General features: G+C 43.5%; 1 protein-coding gene across 1 annotated transcript in view; it reads left to right on the top strand.

The window, feature by feature from the left end:
- Positions 1-21,880, top strand: part of LOC121279009 (laminin subunit alpha-3-like) — a 509,546-nt gene that overhangs the window by 328,563 nt on the left and 159,103 nt on the right. The window contains exons 29-32 of the mRNA XM_041189741.1: positions 2,114-2,291; positions 7,252-7,378; positions 10,043-10,182; positions 13,130-13,245. Coding sequence (XP_041045675.1) covers positions 2,114-2,291; positions 7,252-7,378; positions 10,043-10,182; positions 13,130-13,245 — 561 coding nt within the window. The remainder of the gene's footprint in view (positions 1-2,113; positions 2,292-7,251; positions 7,379-10,042; positions 10,183-13,129; positions 13,246-21,880) is intronic.

Here is a 21,880-nt window from a genome sequence, read left to right as displayed (position 1 = left end):
TGAACTGAAATCCATTCCTCCCACACCAATCTCTGAGCCACGCATTTAATTCCTTGACTTTATTTACCCTACGTCAGTTTTCCCATGATTCAGTTAGCAATCCCGAGATTATTACCTTGGAGGTTGTGCTTTTTAATTTAGCTCCTAACTGTTCAAATTCTTTCAGCAGAGCCTCCTTTCTAGTCCTATCAATGTCATCGGTACCAATATGGATGACAACAACTGGATCGCTCCCCTCCCACTCCAAGTTTCTCTCCAGCCCTGAGGAGATGTCCTTAACCCTGGCACCGGGCAGGCAATGCAGCCTTCAGGACTCACACTCACAGCTGCAGAGCACAGTATCTGTCCCCTACCACTACTACATTCCCATTTCCTCCCCTCACTTGAATGTCTCCCTGTACCATGGTGCCATGGTCAGTTCATTCACCCTCCCTGCAGTCCCTGCTCTCATCCACACAGCTTGCAAGAACCTTGTTACTGTTGGACAGTTGCAGGGGTCGAGGCTCCTCGAACGCTAGCCCCTGGGTCCCCATAGCTGCTTTACCTGCAGTCACACTCCCCTGTCCCTGATCACAGACCAAATTTGAATGACCTAATCTGAGGAATGTGACTGCCTCCTGGGGCAAAGTGTCCAGGTAACTTTTCCCCTCCCTGATGTGGCGCAATGTTGGCAGCTCGGACTCCATATCCTTAACTCAGATCTGAAGTTCCTTGAGCTGTAAACACTCAGTACAGATGTGTTCGCTCTGGATCATCTTGGTGTCCAGCACTTCCCACATGCTGCAGCAGCAACACATCACCCATCCTGCCATCGCTATCGTATTTTATTTAATTTATTAATTTACTACTCTTGTATCCCCACTCTTTACAATTTTTATTATAATTATTTTTATATCCAACGATATCAAACTTATATTTAACAAGCTAACTTTAAGAAAAAGAGAAAAAAAGACTAGAGATCTAAACACAAACTAAAGACTTCACTTTAAAGACTAGAAATCCTCACCAATCCTACTCACCAGTCAGCTGCTCTCCACACTCTTTTCCCTGGATTCTGAGCCACAGACATTGCACTACATCAGGGAGGGGCAAAGTTACCTGGACACTTTGCCCCAGTAGGCAGTCACATCTCTCAGATTAGGTCATTCAAATTTGGTCTGTGATCAGGGACAGGAAGGTGTGACTGCAGATGAAGCAGCTATGGGGACCCAGGGGATAGCATTTGAGGAGCCTCGACCCCTTTAATAGTCTCACATGCTTCTCTCACTCTGTCATTATTAAAGGCGCCACTCCTCTCATACTCTCTCGCTGTAAATGAGCAACTGTTTCTCTCGCGCACTCTCACTGTAAGTGAGCAATTGCTCCTCTCGCACTTTCTCACTGTAAATGACCACGCCATTTCTCTCGCACTCTCACTGTAAATGCCCTCTGAAATGACCTCTAACAAGGGCAAATAAGGATATGCAACAAATGCCCATATCCCATGAAAATAATTTTAAAAAACTTCTCTTAGGACAGCTTCTCCAGTCCCTCCATGTAACTGAAGTCTCTCATCCCTGTTACCATTCTAGTAAATCTCCTTTTCACTCTCTCCTTCCTAAGGTGTGGTCAGAACTGGACACAATACTTTTTCTGAGGCCTAACCAGAGTTTAGAAAATCCAGTTCTGTACTCATGTTGTTCGCAAGAGAAATTCATCCTCTTTATTTTGCTTTTGCCCAAAAAATAGATCAATTTTGTGACAGGTGACTTAATCCAATAGTCCCACTCCCTCCTGTTCTTTCCCCATCATCCTGCAATATTCTCCTTTTCAAGCGTATATCTGATTCCCTTTGAGAGTTACTATGCAATCTGCGTCCCCCACCCTTTTCTATAGTGCATTCCAAATCGTAACACCTTGCTGAGTAAAAACAAAATCTCTTCATCCACCTCCTGGTCCTCTTGCCAATTATCTTAAATCTGTGTCACTGACTTTTCTACCAGCTGAAAAAGTTTCTCACTATCTACCCCATCAAGACCCCTCATAATTTTGAACACAAATTTATGCATCATTGTGATTGACCAGAATATTGTCCTTATAAATGGCATTGACTTTATTTTGAATTTTTGAACAGTTCCTGTGTTGCATCCAAGTATGAAATACCTGTGTCTTCAGTGAAGGTGAAGAATGGACTGCTTTCAACTGCAGGCTTTCCTTCACAACCTAACTTGCCTAATGATCCACAACTCCTATCCAAGCACCCTACAACCATGGTGGAACCAGGAGACATTATTTTACTAAAATCACCACAGGTAATAACTGTTTTAAGTGTGGAAATGTGTTAATGTGAAAGAATATCTGCAAAATAGAAAGAAAGACTTAGAGTAGAATTTTCCTGGCTCCAGGATAGCGTGAATGGAGGCAGGGGGCCAGAAAAATGGTGTGGAGCCACATCAGGCTGGTTCCCCACGCATGGATCTGTTTAGTCACACGTTCTGATTATGGACACCACATTATCCTGTTTCCAATCTTCACATATCTAATTAGTTTCCTCTGGCTGTCTCATAATGATTGCAATGCCTCCCAAATCTTTTCCATACTCTCTCATCGCTGGAATAAAATACATTTATTTCTGGGGATTTATTTATTTTCAGTCCGTTTACCTTATCCAGAACATCTATTTAATTGATAAAACTTGGGGACATCTTTGGCAAGGGTGTGTTACTCAATCTTTCCCTTTTCATTCAGAATATTTGCGATTTGGTGTTCGTCCTTGCTTCACAAGTCACACATGCACAAACATACGAGTGAAGAGCAGGAGTAAGCCATTTGGTCCTTCAAACATGCTCCGTCATTTAATAAGATCATGGCTGATCTGATTTTAACCTCCAGCCTACCCCTGATAACCCTTCACCCCCATGTGTATCAAGAATCTATCTAGCTTTGCCTCGAAGACATTCAAAGGGCAAAATTTTACATTTGGCGTGCGGGCTTGCGTCCGACACGTCGGAACGTAAAATGAGCCACGATGACGTTGGGCGTGTGTCCCGACACCATCGCAAATTCGTGCGATATTTCGCTCGGCGGGAGCCAGCTGACTCCGGCGCACACCCGCCGACAATTGAAAGGCCTATTAAGGCCATTAGGGACCTAATTAACCTGAATTTTACGCTGCTCCCAAGACCAGAAGGCCAAGCGGCCTTCACATTTTTTAGGAAACCTCATCCATGAGCGGAATGAGGTTTCCTAAAGCTATTGCAAATTTAATAAAAATTTTCATCTGAAATTAAAAACATGTCCCATCTTATGTGACAGTCACATGAGGGGACATTTCATTGAATTTTTATTGTATTTATTAATTTTTCCAAAAATCGTTTCAATCTCTCTGAGACAGCTCCGTGCGTCGGAGATTGAAGCGCTCTTTCGTGCGTATGCACGAACCTGGTGCCAGACCCACTCTCCCTCCTCCCCACGCCTGCACAGGTATACCGCTTGCGATCCACCCAGGAGGCCCGCCCGTGTGAAATCGCGGAGCACAGCCAATCGCGGGCGGCGGCTGGTTCCCTAACTGCCCCTGCCCGCTCCCGCCAAGCCCACCCAACAATTGGAAAATCCTGGCCAAAGACTCTGCTTCCACTGACTTTTGACAAAGGGAGTTCCAAAGATTCACCACCCTCTAAAAGAAAAAACTTCTCACGTCTTTCTTAAATGGATAACCTCTTATTTTTAAACAGTGACCCCTAGTTCTAGATCCTCCCATAAGTGGAAAAATCCTCTACACATCCACCCTTTCAAGACTCCTCATGATCTTATATGTTTCAGTCAAGCTGCCTCTCACTCTTCTAAGCTCCAGCAGATACAAGCCTAGCCTGTCCAACCTTTTCTCATAAGACAGCCCACCCGCTCCAGGTATTAGTCTGGTAAACCTTCTCTCAACTGCTTCCAATGCGTTTACATCCTTCCTTAAATAATACGGCACTCCAGATGTGGTCTCACCAGTATCCTGTACAATTGAAGCATAACCTACCTACTTTTATATTCAATTCCCCTAGCAATGAACGATAACATTCTATTAGCTTTCCTAATTACTTGCTATACCTGCATATTAGCCTTTTGTGATTCATGTACTGAGACACCCAGATCCCTCTGCATCTCAGAGCTCTGCAATCTCTCACCACTTAGATAATATGCGTCTTTTTTTTATTCTTCCTGCCAAAATGGACAATTTCACATTTTCCCATATTGTACTTCATTTGCCAGATCTTTGCTCACTCGCTTAACTTATCTATGTCCTTTTGCAGCCTCCTTATGTTCTCTACACAACTGACTTTCCTACCTATCTTTGTATCATCAGCAAATTTAGCAAACACTCCTTCTGGCCCTTCATCTAAGTCATTTATATAAATTGTAAAAAGTTGAGGCCCCAGAACTGACCTCTGTGGTACACCACTCGCCAAATCCTGCCAACCAGAAAAAGATCCAGAGGCTAGCCTCAGTGTCCTGTTAGCCAGCCAATTTTCTATCCATGCCAATAAGTTATCCCCTACACCACAAGCTTTTATTTTTTGCAATAATCTTTGATGTGGTTTGTTATCAAATGTCTTCTGGAAATCTAAGTACAGTACATCCACCAGTTCCCCTTTATCCACAGCACATGTGACTCCTTCAAAGAATTCCAGTAAATTGGTTAAACATGATTTCCCTTTCACAAAACCATGTTGCCTCTTCCTGATTGTCCTGAATTTTTCCAAGTGCCCTACTATAACATCTTTAATTATAGCTCCTAACATTTTCCCTATGACAGATGGTAAGTTAAGTGGCCTGTAGTGTCCTGCTTTCTGTCTTCCTCCCTCTTTGAAGAAAGGAGTTACATTCACTATTTTCCAATCTAATGGCACCTTCCCCAAATCCAGGGAATTTTTGGAAAATTGAAACCAACGTGTCAACTATTTCACTAGCCACTTCATTTAAGGCCTAGGATGAAGTCCATGAGGACCCAGGGATTTGTCAGCCCACAGCTCCAACAGTTTGCTCAGTACCACTTGCCTGGTGATTGTAATCTTCCTGAATTCCTCCCTCCCTTCCAATTCCGGATTTGCACAGAAAGCGGAATCCTCCCAGATTTGCACTAAGTGCAGTAGCAGGCGGGAAAAATAACATTTTGCCTGCCGGCTGTAATGGTGGCTTTTCACGCCTTATCATCCCAATCCTGCCTCATTAATCATGCATTCCCAGGAAACACGCTGTTTCAATGGTGGGCAGGCTCTCATTTGCCTGCCACGCCATCACCTTGCTACTTCCTCACACCGAGTGCCATATTTAAAGTGCTGACGCCTGCACACCTCTCTGTGCTTGGATAGGAATTGTGGATCATTAGGCATCCAAAAGGCATTTCAGGGATGCATCACTGAATCAGGGGGCTGCAGTCTTCTTGTCTTGTGGGTCCATGTCTTCTGTGCTGCAATCCTGGCCTGGATTGCTGCACAGAAAACATGGACCCACAGGACAAGAAGACTGCAGCCCCCTGATTCAGTGATGCATCCCTGAAATGCCTTTTGGATGCCTAATGATCCACAATTCCTATCCAAGCACCTCCAGCCATGGTGAGGATGAGATCAAGAAGAGCTCAATGACCTGTCACTGGAATTCCTTTTGGAGGCCTGCCATGATGTCCTCTACCCTGGCTCTGGCCACAAGAGGTCCAGCAATCTCACCACTCCGGCTTGGTAGGCAATGGCAGTGGTGATCAGTACCAATGCTGCACAGAAGGGGGGTGACTATCCAATGCAGAATGATCTCATCTGTGCCGCCAGGGTAAGGCGGCCATCTCATCACTCTGAACTCCCACACTCAAGCCCATCACACATTCACTGGCATCTCACTCACTGCCAGCACAAGGGACATCACCACTCACTCTCTCACACACACCCTCACATCTCCATCTGGACTCATTTCCCCTGGAGACTGCCTCCTCGGCACTCACTATCCTGAGGCCACTTCTACAGATCAACTTGTGCCCCCACACACACCTTGGGTTACCCCACTTTCCCAGTACAGCCCTCGCCCTGCAGTCTCTTCCCTTGCCTGAGGCCGCATCTCCCCCTGCCCCAAGCAAGCCCTAGCCATGCAGCCATTGAAAAGTCAACCCCACTTTGCGACTGGTCTGGTAGGTGGAGACCTGCCCGTGAGCCCCTCTAAAAGTAATGTGGTGCTGTCTGCAAAGCCTGGCGCTGATGACCAAAGCAATATAGGCAAACACTCCTCAAAGTCCCAAGCAAAGTGCAGCTTGCCATGTGCACGTCGCTTATGTACAGTTGTGAAACACACTGGCACGCTTGAATGATCCAGTGTGGGGGGGACAACTCTGGCGGGCTAGCCGTATAATATAATGCAGATGTATTACAATGCAGTTCCCAACATCTGGTGGCGGGAAACACGGCCCGCCATTGACGGGCAGAACGGAAGATTGCAAACAGGTTTCATGACACCGTGAAACTGATTTTTGGCCTTCTCACCACATTGTCTGCTCACGCTGCCAAACACACCCGCTGCCAACCAGCATGAAGAATTCCACCCAGAATCATACAACCTGTGGGACACTGATTGTTCCATTGTGCCTGGTCTGCTTATTTGAGAGAGCTCTTCAATTGGTCCCTCTCTCCTCAGTTCTTTCCCCATAGCACTGTACATTTTTTCTTTCCAAGTTTATATCCAATCCCCATTTTAAAGTTATTATTGAATCACAGGTCCTTTCCGACCACAAAACTGACCATGTCAAAAATATCTCCTGCTCTCCCTTCTGTTTCTTTTGTCAATTATCTTAAACCTGTGTGCACTGGTTACTGATACTCCTGCAAATGGAAACTGTTTCTCCTTATTCACTCTATCAAAACCTTTATTAAATTGAACACATCTATTAAATCCCTGCTTAACAATCTAAGCTAATCCAGTCTCTCCAAATACATTCTGTTACAACTCTGTATTGACAAGTTTATAAACAAGTTATCTCTAAACAGGTTTATGATTTTGCGTACGGATAAAATTTTCCTTCCTTCTGAATTAAAAACAGTTTTAATAGGGAAAAGAATTCAGTTGAATGTGAATTGGAAAAACATTCAATGTAACACCAGTGTTCAAACTAGATAACCATAATAATTTATAGGCTTGGGAATAATAAGTAGTGTACGTTGTGCATACCTGCTGAAAGTTTTGGAAATAAGTTTATAAATGAGGATTTTTCCTTTACCAAGACAAGGCTTATTTATTTTATAGAATCAGATCACCTTCAGAACAAGAGTGCCAAATGCAGGCAAACATGTGGTTATGGTGCATTTTTATCAGCCTTTGTACCCAGCATTCCCAGTTGAGGTGATGGTGGATGGAGGCCGTCCCTATGATGGTGAGTATATTATTCAATAATTGGACTGTGCTGTTTTTGAACATTCTCCAGCCACTGCACTTCAGGATGGGTATATTGGCCTTAGATTGGTGTAGCACAGACTCATCAGAATAACAATAATACCCACGTTGGCACAAGTCGTCACGAACCCCCACACCGCCCCCCCCCCGTCCCCAGCCACTGATCCGCTGTGACGCAGTGACCCTCCATGTAGCTCAGCGGATCAACAAAAACAAACGCCTCCCTGTCCACCAGGATCTCACCATCGTTCCTCACCTCCACTTGAAGCCCTTTTGGACCCATGCACACGATCTCAGGCAATGCGATTTCAACCCTGAAGAAGCTTGGAAAAATGAATGTTCCTTACAAGAAATCACGAATAAACACCTTGTGGAAGACTCAACACAGAAATCCCTGGTTTCAACTTCTCACAAAGCTCATGGGCCTCCCTAAACCACATCCGTACAAACCATGGCAGATGCTGATACCTGATGCACAAAAGGAAAATTAAAAACTCTCCTGTGTGCAACTGTGGTAACTCAATGCCTGACTCATCAATACAAAGGAGATATTACAGCGATACACAATGCCACAACTTATGTAATATCCTGGCTTCACCACTTTGCTGTAAAATTATAGTTGTTGCTCTATACCCAGCCAAACGAAAGAAGAAGAAAAACCAGAATAATACTGTCCAGTTATGAGAACAGATTGCATGGACTAGGCTTGTATTCTCTCCAGTGTGCAAGATGAAGGTTGTGATCTAATTAAGACAATTAAAGAATTTGATAGCCTTGGCGATGAGAACCTATTTCATCTGGTGAGGGAGGTTTTTTTAAATTTGTTCATGGGATGTGGGTGTCACTGGCTAGGCCAGCATTTATTGCCCATCCCAAATTGCCCTTGTTCAGAGGGCATTTAAGAGTCAACTGCACTGCTGCAGGTCTGGAGTCACATGTAGACCAGACCAGGTAAGGATAGCAGATTTCCTTCCCTAAAGGACATTAATGAACCAGATGGGTTTTTACAACAATTGACAATGGTTTCATGGTCATTGGACTTTTAATTCCTGATTTTTATTGAATTCAAATTCCACCGTCTGCCATGGCAGGATTCGAACCCAAAGCATTACCCTGGAATTACTGGTCCAGCAACAATATCACTACACCATTGACTCATAACCTTAAAGTTAGAGCTAGGTCACATAAGTGTGATGTCAGGAAGCATTTTCATCACAAAGAAGCAGCCCAGGTTTGAGAGTTAGTGAAGAAAATGGAAAACCTACTGAGGAGTCTGAAACATTCTGAAAGGTAAGTGTGAAGTGTTTCATACCTTCAAATGATACTATTAGGTGCAGTGTTATAATGTAGATGTATTTTTAATGCAGTGATTCATCATGAGGATCTGCCTTTAAAGGTCAAGTGACCCTTACATTGACCAGCCTTGTGTATTTGTTCACATGCATTACAGTAGTTTTCCAATGGAAAAAGCACCATGATGCAGTGAAAAATATTGCAAAATGTCCAATCAGCCTGTGCTTTCATCTTTTCTGATTTAAAAAAAAACAGTTGGTTGTGACATTTGAAAAAGTATCCAACCACAGACTTCAAAATTGAAACAAGCATCTGTTCTTTCCTTCCCAGTGAATAGTCTATTGCTGTGGTCATTATCAATGCTTCACTGAGTTTCAAATGCTAATGGGTCTCATCACAGTAGATTTTCCATTTATCAGAGAATGAATAACAGTTTTGAGAAGTTATAATGACAAGATTGCCTCCTTGATGTGGTTTCTGGTTTTTTCACACAAACTAATAGGATTACAAGTGTTTTTTTTTAATTTGCTCATGGGATGAGGGCGTTGCTGGCTTGGCCAGCATTTATTGCCCATCCCTAATTGCCCTTGAGGACTGAGTGCTTTGCTAGGCCATTTCGGAGAGCGTTTAAGAGTCGACCATGTAAGCTTTTTCACATGGAGGAATGTACTTTTTTCTCAGTATCAATGATTATGGAGGCTTTTATTCGATGGTGATAGGTTTATTTTTTCCCAAGAAATTTAAAATATTTTCCATTGATACTGCATGGAGTCTGAGGACTGCAGTGGCTATGGAGGATACATAGTGGGGGGAGGGCATAGAGGTGGCATGAGTAATCTGAGGGCATGGAGGATACATGGGGGCATAGAGGTCACATGGTAGGGGAGCAATGGATATGAGAAGTGAGGTTTAGGGGTCTTGAATCAATGTTGAGAGCTGGGTTGGAGAATGGAGGGGGCCTTCTAACTGGCCCACCTCCACACCCACACTCCTGACGCACTCCGGTGTAGCTTGCCAACTGCACTCTGAACCCGACCCTGGTGTCAAAAGACAAAATGCCATGTGAAGTCCCGTGCGGGTTGAGAGTGCAGTTTGTGAGCTGTGAAAGTGCACAGGTTGGGTTTTCCCAAGCTCAGCGGAAGATTCAGCCCTGGGAGTCAGTTGAAAATTTCACAACTGAGATTGATGGATTTTTCTTGGATTAAGGGCTATGGGTGGGGTCAACAAAGTTTAGATATATATCAACAATGATTAAATTGAATGGCGTAACAGGCTTGAGAGGATGAATGGTCTACTCCTGTTCCTATGGGCAGTCCTTAATTTTGGTTGTGAACTTCATCTGTTTTTTTAGGATTCTTTACTGCTTTCTTCTGTCCACATGGTTTTGGATGCCGCAACCAGGTCATTTCAGGGAATAGAATAGAATTGGATATAAACAACCTGGAGTTGTCCATCATTCTTACTGTTCCAAAAGAGAAAGCACTTTGGGTGGTAAGTTTTGAACAAATACTACCAGAATTATTGCTGCTGGGTTTCTTGGATAACTTGCATTTATATAGTGCCTTTAATGTAGTAAAATGTTCCAGGGCACTTCACAGGAGCGACGATCAAACTACTTTTGACATTGAGCCACATAATGGACAGATGAGCAGAAGCAGCTTTAAGGAGCCTTTTTTCAAACTTTATCAGGATGTTGGCATCACTGGATAGACCAACATTTGTCTCCCATTCCTTGTTACCTTTGAGAAGGTGGTGGTGAGCTGCCCTCTTAAACCGTTGCAGTCCATGTGGTGTAGGTACACCCACAGTGCTGTTAGGAAGGGAGTTCCAGGATTTTAGCCCGTTTTAAAGGAGGAAAAAAAGGAAGAGGATTAGGAACGGAATTCCAGATCTCAAAATGTTCTTAATTGGCTGTAAAGTCATTTGGGATGTTCTGAGGTCGTGAAAGGCACAAGACAAATTCAAATCTTTCTTTCTTTCTTTCTTCTGCACTGCACCAGGGAACAAGGTTCTCATAAGGTGACCACTTTCATTCTGCCTTAAAGCTGTAAAGTATTTTAGAACCATGAAACATATAAACATAGAAAATAGGAGCAGAAGTGGGCCATTCGGCCCTTCGAGCCTGCTCTGCCATTCATTATGATCATGGCTGATCATCCAACTCAATAGCCTGCTTCCGCTTTCTCCCCATATCCTTTGATCCCTTTCACCCCAAGACATATATCTAATTCCTTCTTGAAAACATACAATGTTTTGGCCTCAACTACTTTCTGTGGTAACGAATTCCACAGGCTCACTACTCTCTGGGTGAAGAAATTTCTCCTCATCTCAGTCCTAACTGGTCTACCCTGTATCCTCAGACTGTGACCCCTGGTTCTGGACTCCCCTACCATCACGAACATCCTTCCTGCCCCTGTCTAGTCCTGTTAGAATTTTATAGGTTTCTATGAGATCCCTCCTCATTTTTCTGAACTCCAGCAAATATATTCCTAACCGACTCAATCCCTCCTCATATGTCAGTCCCACCATCCCAGCAATCAGTCTGGTAAACCTTCGCTGCCCTCCCTCTATAGCAAGAATATCCTTCCTCGGATAAGGAGACCAAAACTGCACACAATATTCCAGGTGTGGTCTCACCAAGGCCCTGTATAATTGCAGCAAGACATCCCTGCTCCTGTACTCGAATCCTCTCGCTATGAAGGCCAACATATCATTTGCCTTCTTTACCGCCAGCTGCACCTGCATGCTTACCTTCAGCAACTGGTGTACGAGGACACACAGGTCTTGTTGCACATTCCCCTCTCTCAATTTATAGCCATTCAGATAATAATCTGCCTTCCTGTTTGTGCTACCAAAGTGGATAACCTCACATTTATCCACATTATACTGCATCTGCCATGCATTTGCCCACTCACTCAGCTTGTCCAAATCACACTGAAGCATCTCTGCATCCTCCTCACAGCTCACCTCCCAACCAGCTTTGTGTCATCTGCAAATTTGGAGATATTACATTTAGTTCCCTCATCTAAATCATTAATATATATTGTGAATAACTGGGGTCCCAGCACCGATCTCTGTGGTACCCCACTAGTCACTGCCTGCCATTCGGAAAAATACCCATTTATTCCTACTCTTTGTTTCCTGTCTGCGAACCAGTTTTCTATCCATCTCAATACACTACCCCCAATCCCATGCGCTTTAATTTTACATGCTAATCTCTTATGTGATAGTTTGTCGAAAGCCTTCTGAAAGTCCAAATACACCACATCCATGACTCCCTCTCATCAACTCTACTAGTTAAATCCTCGAAAAATTCCAGTAGATTTGTCAAGCATGATTTCTCTTTCGTAAATCCATGCTGACTCTGTCCGATTCTGCCACTGTTTTCCAATTGCTCAGCTATTAAATCTTTTATAATGGACTCTAGAATTATCCCCGCTACTAACGTCAGGCTGACTGGTCTATAATTCCCTGTTTTCTTTCTACCTCGCTTTTAATTGAAGGGCTTTGTTCAAAGATTGTTATTATAGCAAAAAGTTATCCAGGAAGGGAATATCCTGCATAGTTAATCTTAACATCTAAGAGCAATTTTGATAGGCACTAGAAGAAGAAACCTATAAAGAATTCAAGAGTAAAGCAGAAAAAGGGAATAAAAGCAGATGACCTGGAAAATTGTTTTCCAGTATTGGAGGTGGGAATGCCAGTTACTGTTCCTGACCCTGGATGATGATATCCAAGGTGCTTTTGAGGATGAGATAGAGGGAGGTGGTTTGCATTGTTGTAATGTGAGGTAGGAGGGGTCACACCTGCTCCATGCAGCTCTATATTCAGACAAATATGAAAAAGGCCTTCTGCTGGTTCATGCCACGATGTGCTGTGTGAGTTCAGCCCACAGAGATTGAAATCTGAGGGTGAGCGCTAATTGAAAGTGGCCCTCCAAAGAGCAGCAGACTCTAATTTGAATACCTTATTCTGCAAATGTTCCATCATGTACCCCTGCCGCTAGCATATCACAGAACCGTAGAAAGACTGCGGTGCAGAAAGAGGCCATTCAGCCCATCGTGTCTACGCCGGCCAAAAAGAGAAAAAAGAAACTAGCCACTCATTTTAATCCCACTTTCCAGCACCTGGTCCATAGCCTTGCAGGTTACAGCACTTCAGATGCAGATCCAGGTACCTTTTAAATGAGTTGAATGTTTCAGCCTCAACCACCAACTTAGGCAGTTAATTCCACACCAATCTTATCGAATATGGCAGGCAGTGCACTTCAAGCTGGGATTGTGCCCACCACATTGAGTTCAGTATATCGATTAACACAAGCAGAAGCACTATGGACCAGTTGGCCTGCTTCTGAATTGAAATTTCTATGTAGGAATCTCTTTGTAGTGCTAATTTACTTCCAAAAGCATAACTGTCTGAAAATACTTTTCTTTCTTAGGACTACATCTTAATTCTTCCTTCAGAGAGTTATGACCCTGACTTAAGAAATGAAAAACCTCTGGATAAATCATTTGATTTCATTACTGAATGTGGTGGAAATAGCTTTCACATCGAGTGAGTATAATTAACTCTTTGGTGTCCTTTGTGTTTTATATTCACTTACAGCCGAGTAGAAAATAATTGGCTGGAATCTCCTAGAACTAAACTGCTGTTTTACTTTGATCAGGCTTGTCTTGGCAATAACTGTGAAGCAGCTAACATGAGTGTAGAATAGAATTTTACATGCTCTGGTTAGACCTCAGCTGGAGTATTGTGTCCACTTCTAGGTTCCACACTGTCGGAAGGATGTCAACATAGAAACTAGGAGCAGGAATAGGCCATTTGGCCCTTCGAGCCTGCTCCGCCATTCAATATGATCATGGCTGATCGTCTATCTCAACGCCTTATTCCCGCTTTCTCTCCAAACCCCTTGATGCCCCGATATCCAAAAATTTATCAATTTCTTTCCTGAATATACTCAGTGACCTAGCCTCCACAGCCTTTCGTGGTAGAGAATTCCACAGGTTGACCACCCTCTGAGTGAAGAAATTTTTCCTCATCTCAGTCCTAAATGGTCAACCCCATATCCTGAGACTGTGACCCCTGGTTCTAGACTCCCAAACCAGAGGAACCATCCTCCCTGCATCTAGTCTGTCTAGCCCTGTTAGAATTTTTTACGTTTCAATCAGATCCCCTCTCATTCTTCTAAACTCTAGTGAACACAGGCCCAGTTGAACCAATCTCTCCTCATACGACAGTCCTGCCATCCCTGATGTCCGCCTAGTGAACCTTCACTGCACTCCCTCTATGGCAAGTACATCCTCTCTTAGGTAGGGAGACCAAAACTGCACGCAATACTCCAGGTGTGGTCTCACCAAGGCCCTGTATAACTGCAGTAAGACATCCTTACTTCTGAACTCAAATCCTCTTGTAATTAAGGCCAACATACCATTTGCCTTCCGAATTGCTTGCTGACTGGTGTACAAGGACATCCAGATCCCTTTGTAGATCCAAATTTCCCAATATATCACCATTTAAGTAATACTCTGCCGTTCTGTTTTTCACACCAAAGCACCTTCACATTTATCCACGTTTTTCTGCATCATCTGTTTGCCCACATATACAGCTTGTCTAAATCGCCCTGAAGCCTCCTTGCATCCTCCTCAGAACTAAAAACCCTGCCCACTTTTGTGTCAGCAGCAAACTTGGAAATATTGCATTTGATTTCCTCACCCAGGTCATTTATATATATTGTGAATAGCTGGGGCCCAAGCACTAATCCCTGCGGTAGGTACACCACTAGTCACCACCTGCCATCTGGAAAAAGACCCATTGATTCCCACTCCCTGGGCAGAATTTTGCCCTCGGTTGGCGTGCGGACCCCACCGGCTCGGCGGCGGGCAAACAGCCAACCCCCACTGCTGACATGGGGCCCATCGCCATTTTGAGTGGGCGGGCCAATCAAGGCCCACCCAGCGGCCTGCCCGACTGTATGCGCTATGCGCTTCCTGTGCAGGGGGGTAGGGATTCCCCATCTGTCAAAGTGCGCTGTTTCACGCATGCTCTCACGAAAGAGCGCACTGCTCCCTGAGATGAAGTACTGCCTTGGGGAGATTAGTGACACTGTCAGAAATGTAAAAAATAGAGAAATAAAAATATTATTAATGTCCCCCTCATGTGACAATGTGACATTTATTAAAGTTTTTAAAAAGGAACATGAAACCTCATCCCGCCAGTGGATGAGATTTCATGTATTATCAGAAGCCTGCTGGGGCTCCCAACATCATCCCGGGTCATTTTCCCATCGGCGAGTGGGCCCCACCCACAAATCGCCGACGGGAAAATTCTGACCTCTGTTTCCAGTCTGTCAACCAATTCTCAGCCCATGCCAGTATATTACATCCAATTCCATGTGCTTTAAATTTGCCCACTAGCCTCTTATGTGGGACCTTATCAAAAGTCTTCTTGAAATCCAAATACACCACATCCACTGGTTCTCCCTTATCTATTCTACTAGTTCCATCTTCAAAAAACTCCAGTAGATTAGTTAAGCATGATTTCTCTTTCATAAACCCATGCTGACTTTGTCTAATCCCGTTAATGCTTTCCAAATGTTCTGTTACCACATCTTTTATAATGGACTCTAGCATTTTCCCCACTACTGATGTTAGGCCAACCGGTCTGTAATTCTTCCTCCCTCCTTTTTTAAATAGTGGAGTTACATTTGCCACCCTCTAACCTGTAAGAACAGCCCCAGAGTCTATAGAATTTTGGAAGATGGCCACCAATGCATCCAATATTTCCAAGGCCACTTCCTTTCATACTCTGGGATGTCGATTATAAAATTCTGTGGATTTTCAGCCTTTAACCCCATTAATTCCTCCAGCACCATTTTTTAAATAATACTGTTTTTCTTCAAAAAGAAAAACAGAATTACCTGGAAAAACTCAGCAGGTCTGACAGCATTGGTGGAGAAGAAAAGAGTTGACGTTTCGAGTCCTCATGACCCTTCGACAGAACTTGAGTTCGAGTCCAAGAAAGAGTTGAAATATAAGCTGGTTTAAGGTGTGTGGGGGGGGGCAGAGAGAGAGAGAGAGAGAGAGAGAAGTGGAGGGGGGGTGTGGTTGTAGGGACAAACAAGCAGTGATAGAAGCAGATCATCAAAAGATGTCAACAACAATAGAACAAAAGAACACATAGGTGTTAAAGTTGGTGATATTATCTAAACGAATGTGCTAATTAAGAATGGATGGTAGAGCACTCAAGGTATAGCTCTAGTGGGGGTGGAGGGAGCATAAAAGATTTTAAAATATTTAAAAATAATGGAAATAGGTGGGAAAAGAAAAATCTATATAATTTATTGGAAAAAAAAAGGAAGGGGGAAACAGAAAGGGGGTGGGGATGGGGGAGGGAGCTCAAGACCTAAAGTTGTTGAATTCAATATTCAGTCCAGAAGGCTGTAAAGTGCCTAGTCGGAAGATGAGGTGTTGTTGAGCTTTGGGCTTCACTGGGCTTCATTGGGCTTCACAACAACTCATCTTCCAACTAGGCACTTTACAACCTTCCGGACTGAATATTGAATTCAACAACTTTAGGTCTTGAGCTCCCTCCTCCATCCCCACCCCCTTTCTGTTTCCCCTTTCCTTTTTTTTCCAATAAATTATATAGATTTTTCTTTTCCCACCTATTTCCATTATTTTTAAATATTTTAAAATCTTTTATGCTCCCTCCACCCCCACTAGAGCTATACCTTGAGTGCCCTACCATCCATTCTTAATTAGCACATTCGTTTAGATAATATCACCAACTTTAACACCTATGTGTTCTTTTGTTCTATTGTTGTTGACATCTTTTGATGATCTGCTTCTATCACTGCTTGTTTGTCCCTACAACCACACCCCCCCCCCACTTCTCTCTCTCTCTCTCTCTCCGCGCCCCCCCCCACACACCTTAAACCAGCTTATATTTCAACTCTTTCTTGGACTCGAACTCAAGTTCTGTCGAAGGGTCATGAGGACTCGAAACGTCAACTCTTTTCTTCTCCGCCGATGCTGCCAGACCTGCTGAGTTTTTCCAGGTAATTCTGTTTTTGTTTTGGATTTCCAGCATCCACAGTTTTTTTGTTTTTATCTCTGTTTTTCTTTAATTCCTCCCTCTCATTAGACTCTTGGTTCCCTAACATTTCTGGGAAATTATTCATGTCCTCTTTTGTGAAGACAGAACCAAAATATGTGTTCAGTTCTTCTGCCATTTCTTTGTTCCCCATCATAATTTCCCCCGTCTCTGACTGGAACGGACCTACATTTGTCTTTACTAATCTTTTTCTCTTCATATATTTATAGAAGCTTTTACAGTCAGTTTTTATGTTCCCTGCAAGTTTATTCTCATACTCCATTTTCCCCTTCTTGATTAATCTTTTTGTCCACTTTTGCTGAATCCTAAACTGTTCCCAATCCTCAGACTTGCTGCTTTTTCTGGCAGCAATTTTATATGTCTCCTCTTTGGATCTACTTCTATCCCTAATTTTTTTTTTGTAATCCATGGTTGAGCCACATTTCCTGTTTTATTTTTGCACCAGACAGGAATGAATAATTGTTGTAATTCATGCTTACTTAAATATTAGCCATTACCTATCCACCATCAACCCTTTCAGTAAGGTTTCCCAATCCATCATTGCCAACTTGCACCTCATACACTTGTAGTTCCCTTTATTTAGATTCAGGACCCTAGTTTCAGATTCAACTTCTTCATTCTCCATCTTAATGGACAATTCTATCATTTTATGGTCGCTCTTCCCCAAGGGACCCCACACAACAAGATTGTTAATTAATCCTTTCTTATTGCACAATACCCAGCCTAGGCTAACCTGCTCCCTAGTTGGTTCCTTAACGTATAGGTCTAAAAAACCATCACGCACATACTCCAGAAATCCTCCTCTACAGTATTATTGCTAGTTTGGTTTGTCCAATCTATATGTAGATTAAAGTCACCCATGATTACACTTGTACCCTTATTGCATGCGTCTCTAATTTCCTGTTTAATGCCTTCCCTTACATCTCCATTACTGTTTGGGGGGCCTATAGTCAACCCCCCACCGACGTTTTCTGCCCCTTAGTATTTCCTATCTCCACCCAAACAGACTCTACATTGATTTTCTGAGCCAATATCCTTCCTCACTACTGCGTTGATTTCCTGCTTTGCCAACAGTGCTACCCCACCTCCTTTCCCTATTTGTCTGTCCTTCCTAAATATTGAATACCCCTGGATGTTCAGTTCCCACCCTTGGTCACCCTGCAGCTATGTCTCTATAATTGCAACTATATCATAACCATTTATATCTATTTGCCTTGTTAATTCATCTACCTTAGAGAGGGTGCAGAAGGGATTTACTAGAATGGTACCAGAGATCAGTTACATAGAGAGATGAGAGAAGCTGGGAATAATCTCCTCAGAACAGAGAAGATTCAAAGGAGATTTGAATTGAGATGTTCCAAATCATGAATGGTTTTGATAAAGTTTTTAAGGGGAAACTGTTTCCACTGGCAGGAAGGTCAATAACCAGAGGACAGATTTAAGGTAATTTTTAAAATTCTTTCACGGGATGTGGACGTCGCTGGCTGGGCCAGCATTTATTGCCCATCCCTAGTTGCCCTTGAGAAGATGGTGGTGAACTGCCGCCTTGAACTGCTGCAGTCCATGTGGTGTAGGTACACCCATAGTGCTGTTAGGGAGGGAGTTCCAGGATTTTGTCCCAGCAACAGTGAAGGATATATTTCCAAGTCAGGATGGTGCTGCTCAAGGTCAGCTTTTTAGTTTACATCTTACTGATTGTCATATCCTGGCCCTTTCTAAATACTTGCATAGATAAGTGGGTGTACAAGGTGCCATTCTGTCATCTTAGGAATGTCAACATCCTCTTTCCAGGGAGAGAATCGATACTGTTTAGCTAATTCCATAAAATGTAAAAAATACCCACTTATTAAAGACCCCAATTTCTTACAACACACCCTTCATACACCCAACCACCCCTCACACACCCAAACACCCCTCACCCAACCTCACACACACTAATTCACCCAGCCAGTCACATCCTCTTATTTACTGACCGACCCCTCACGTATTCACTCACTCACCTACCCACCCTCATGAACACTGATTCACTCACTCACTCACACTCACTCGCCTATCCTCACACACACAGTCACTCACCTAACACTCACTCATCCATCCTCACAAACACTCACTCACCCACCTAACACTCACTCACCCGTCCTCACATGCACTCACTTACTCACGCTCCCATACAGTCACTCACACTCAATCAATCACTCACCCACCCTCAACTCACTCACTCACCCTCACATTCGCTCACTCACCTACTCTCACCCACCCTCAAACATGCTCACTCACCCTCATACTCACTCACTCACACACCTATCCTCATGCTCACTCAACCTCCCACCCACAGGCACACTCATCCACCCACCCTCACACACACACTCACACACCCACCCTCACCCTCACTGCATCTCCCACCCTCACACTCACTCACCTACTCTCATCCACTTGATCCACACTCACCCACGCTTACCCACCCTCACACTCACTCACTCACTCTCAATTGGTAAATTGGCTGGCTGAGGCAGGGGTGGTGTAGGTGCAATGAGAGCGGAAGAGAGACCTAGACCCAGGCCTGTGGCCTAGTGTCGCCTGAATGTGGATGTTCGCCAAGGAGAGCGCCAAGAGCCGTTGGAACGTAGCGAGAACTGGGGAATAGCAGCCAGAGTCGGGTCAAAGCATCTGGAGCCAGCGGAAGGTGGCTGAAGCTGAGCAGAAGCACTGGGAACCAGGAAAAAGCGACTAGAGCCACGGGAAAGCTATTGAGCCTATCAGCAGCAAACACAGGAGAGAAACAGGCTGTGGTTGGAGGAGCAGTTCCCCACAGAAATATTCAACCTCAATGACCATCTTACTGTTGTTTTCAACAATCGCTCCAGGGACCACATAGAGGGCTGTGGGTTGTGGGCAGCGACTTGCAGGTTGGATTAGCCATTTCTAGGTGGTCAAGGTCATGAGTTTGGTTCTTTCAAGTGGTGTTCAGCGTGGAGGAGCATTGATTCATCAGCTGAGGGAGGGGGGTGGTGGGGTGGGGGTTAAGGTGGTGGGGGGTTAAGTTAGGTGGTAATCATTAGGAGGTTTCCTTGCCCATGTTTGACTCGATGCCATGAGACTTCATGGGGTCCACAGTCAATGTTGAGGACTCTCAGGCCAATTCCCTCCTGAGTGTACGCCACTGCCTTCCACCTCTGTCAGTGGGACAGGACAAACCCAGGGATGGTGATGATAGTGCCTGAGACATTGTCTGTAAGGTACGATTCTGTGACTATGACTGTGTCAGGCTGTTGCTTGACCAGTCTGTGTGACAGCTCTCCCAATTCGGGCAGAAGGCCCCAGATGTTAGTAAGGAGGACTTGGCAGTGTCAACCAGGTCTGGTTTGCCATTGCTGTTTCTGGCGCCTAGGTCGATGCGGAATGATCCATCTGGTTTCATTCCTTATTAACTTTTCTGTAGCAGTTTGATACAACTGAGTGGCTTGCTCGTCCAGTTCAGGGAGAAGTTAAGAGTCAATCAGATTATTCTGGGACTGGAGTCACATGTAGGCAAGACCAGGCAAGGACAGCAGATTTCCTTCCCTAAAGGGCATTAATAAACCAGATTGGTTTTTACCATAATGGTTTCAAGGTCACCATCACCGAGAACAGCTTTCAATTCCAGATTTGATAATTGAATTTAAATTTCACCAGCTGCTGTGATGGGATTTGAACCCATCTCCCCAGGAAATTAGACTGGGCCTACGCTTACTAACCGAGTGACATCACCACTACGCCACAACTGCTATAAAGTTCTGTTATTTAAAGGTCAAACAGCCTTAGCTGTTCAGTCTCCCACTTTAAATACAGTTGGAGTCCCATATGAAGACTAGAATATAAGGCCAGGACCTAAATATACTGTCTTAGCAATACAGGAATGTTAAGCTGCCAGAGGCACGTGCAATCTTTTTGGAATTGGGCTGTGCATTCCCACAGAAATGTTCTATGAAGCACAAGATTGTTGGAAACAAATCCTGCAGAACGAGTAAGTATTTAAATGTACAAATCAAAATGTTGCAGAGACTGGAAATCTGAAACAAAAACAGAAAATATTTGAGTTAAATAGCAGGGCTTTGAAATTTACAGGGCAATAGGTAAGGAACAGAGGGAAATGAGACTAATTCAATAGCTCTTTCAAATAACCAGCACAGGCATAATGGGCCAAATGGCCTTGTTCCATGTTTGTGATTCAATGATCCAGTACTTGTAGCATTTGCAGCTTTTTCTACTCATGAACGGACAGCTAATATCAATTGCCCAGGTAGTACACTGTAGAGAAGTAGCAAGTCTCAGGTTTCGGCTACATATTTTTATAAAGTGAGAAAAGCAGTCATGTCATGAAGCACCTGTACCTCTCTATTTCACCTCTTCATGACTGAATAGGAAATAGCATCTGGAAAACCCAGGATCTTTTTGCCTTCCCGGCCATAGATTAAGCTAGGACTGCCATAATTAGCAGAATAAAAGAGAGGAAACTAAAATTAAAAACAAATACCTGAACATTCACAATTATTATTGTTTAGATAATATGATGAAATAAAGAAATAATTGCATTTTTATAGCGCCTTTCACAACTTAGGAAAGGCTTTACAGATATAACTTTGAAGTGTGGTCACTGTTATAGAGAACAAAGCAGCCAATTTACACATAATAAGTTCCCACAAACAGCAATGTGAAAATGACCAGATAATCTGTTTTTTTAATATGATGTTGATTGATGGGTAAATATTAGCCCTAGGACACTGGGAAGAACTCCCCTGCTGTACCTCAAAATAGGATTTGGGATCTCTTACATTCACCTGAAGGACGGATGGTGTCTTGGTTGATCGCATCCAAAAAGACCGAGTTTAATAGGAAAGATGTATAAAAATATTAATGCTTGTGGGAGAGTCCAAAACAAGAGGACATCAATATTAATATAAGAATATAAATATAATATAAGTTAGTCACTAATAAACTTAATAAGAAATTCAGGAGAAACTGCTTTACCCAGAAAGTGGTGACAATTTTTATATTCTTTCATATCAATGGTCACCAATTAGTCATCAACAGTGCTATC

Source organism: Carcharodon carcharias, chromosome 6 (assembly GCF_017639515.1).
Source record: "Carcharodon carcharias isolate sCarCar2 chromosome 6, sCarCar2.pri, whole genome shotgun sequence".
NCBI classification, from domain to species: domain Eukaryota; kingdom Metazoa; phylum Chordata; class Chondrichthyes; order Lamniformes; family Lamnidae; genus Carcharodon; species Carcharodon carcharias.
Note: the sequence above shows the minus strand (reverse complement) of the source record. Positions and strands in the feature narration are given on the sequence as shown.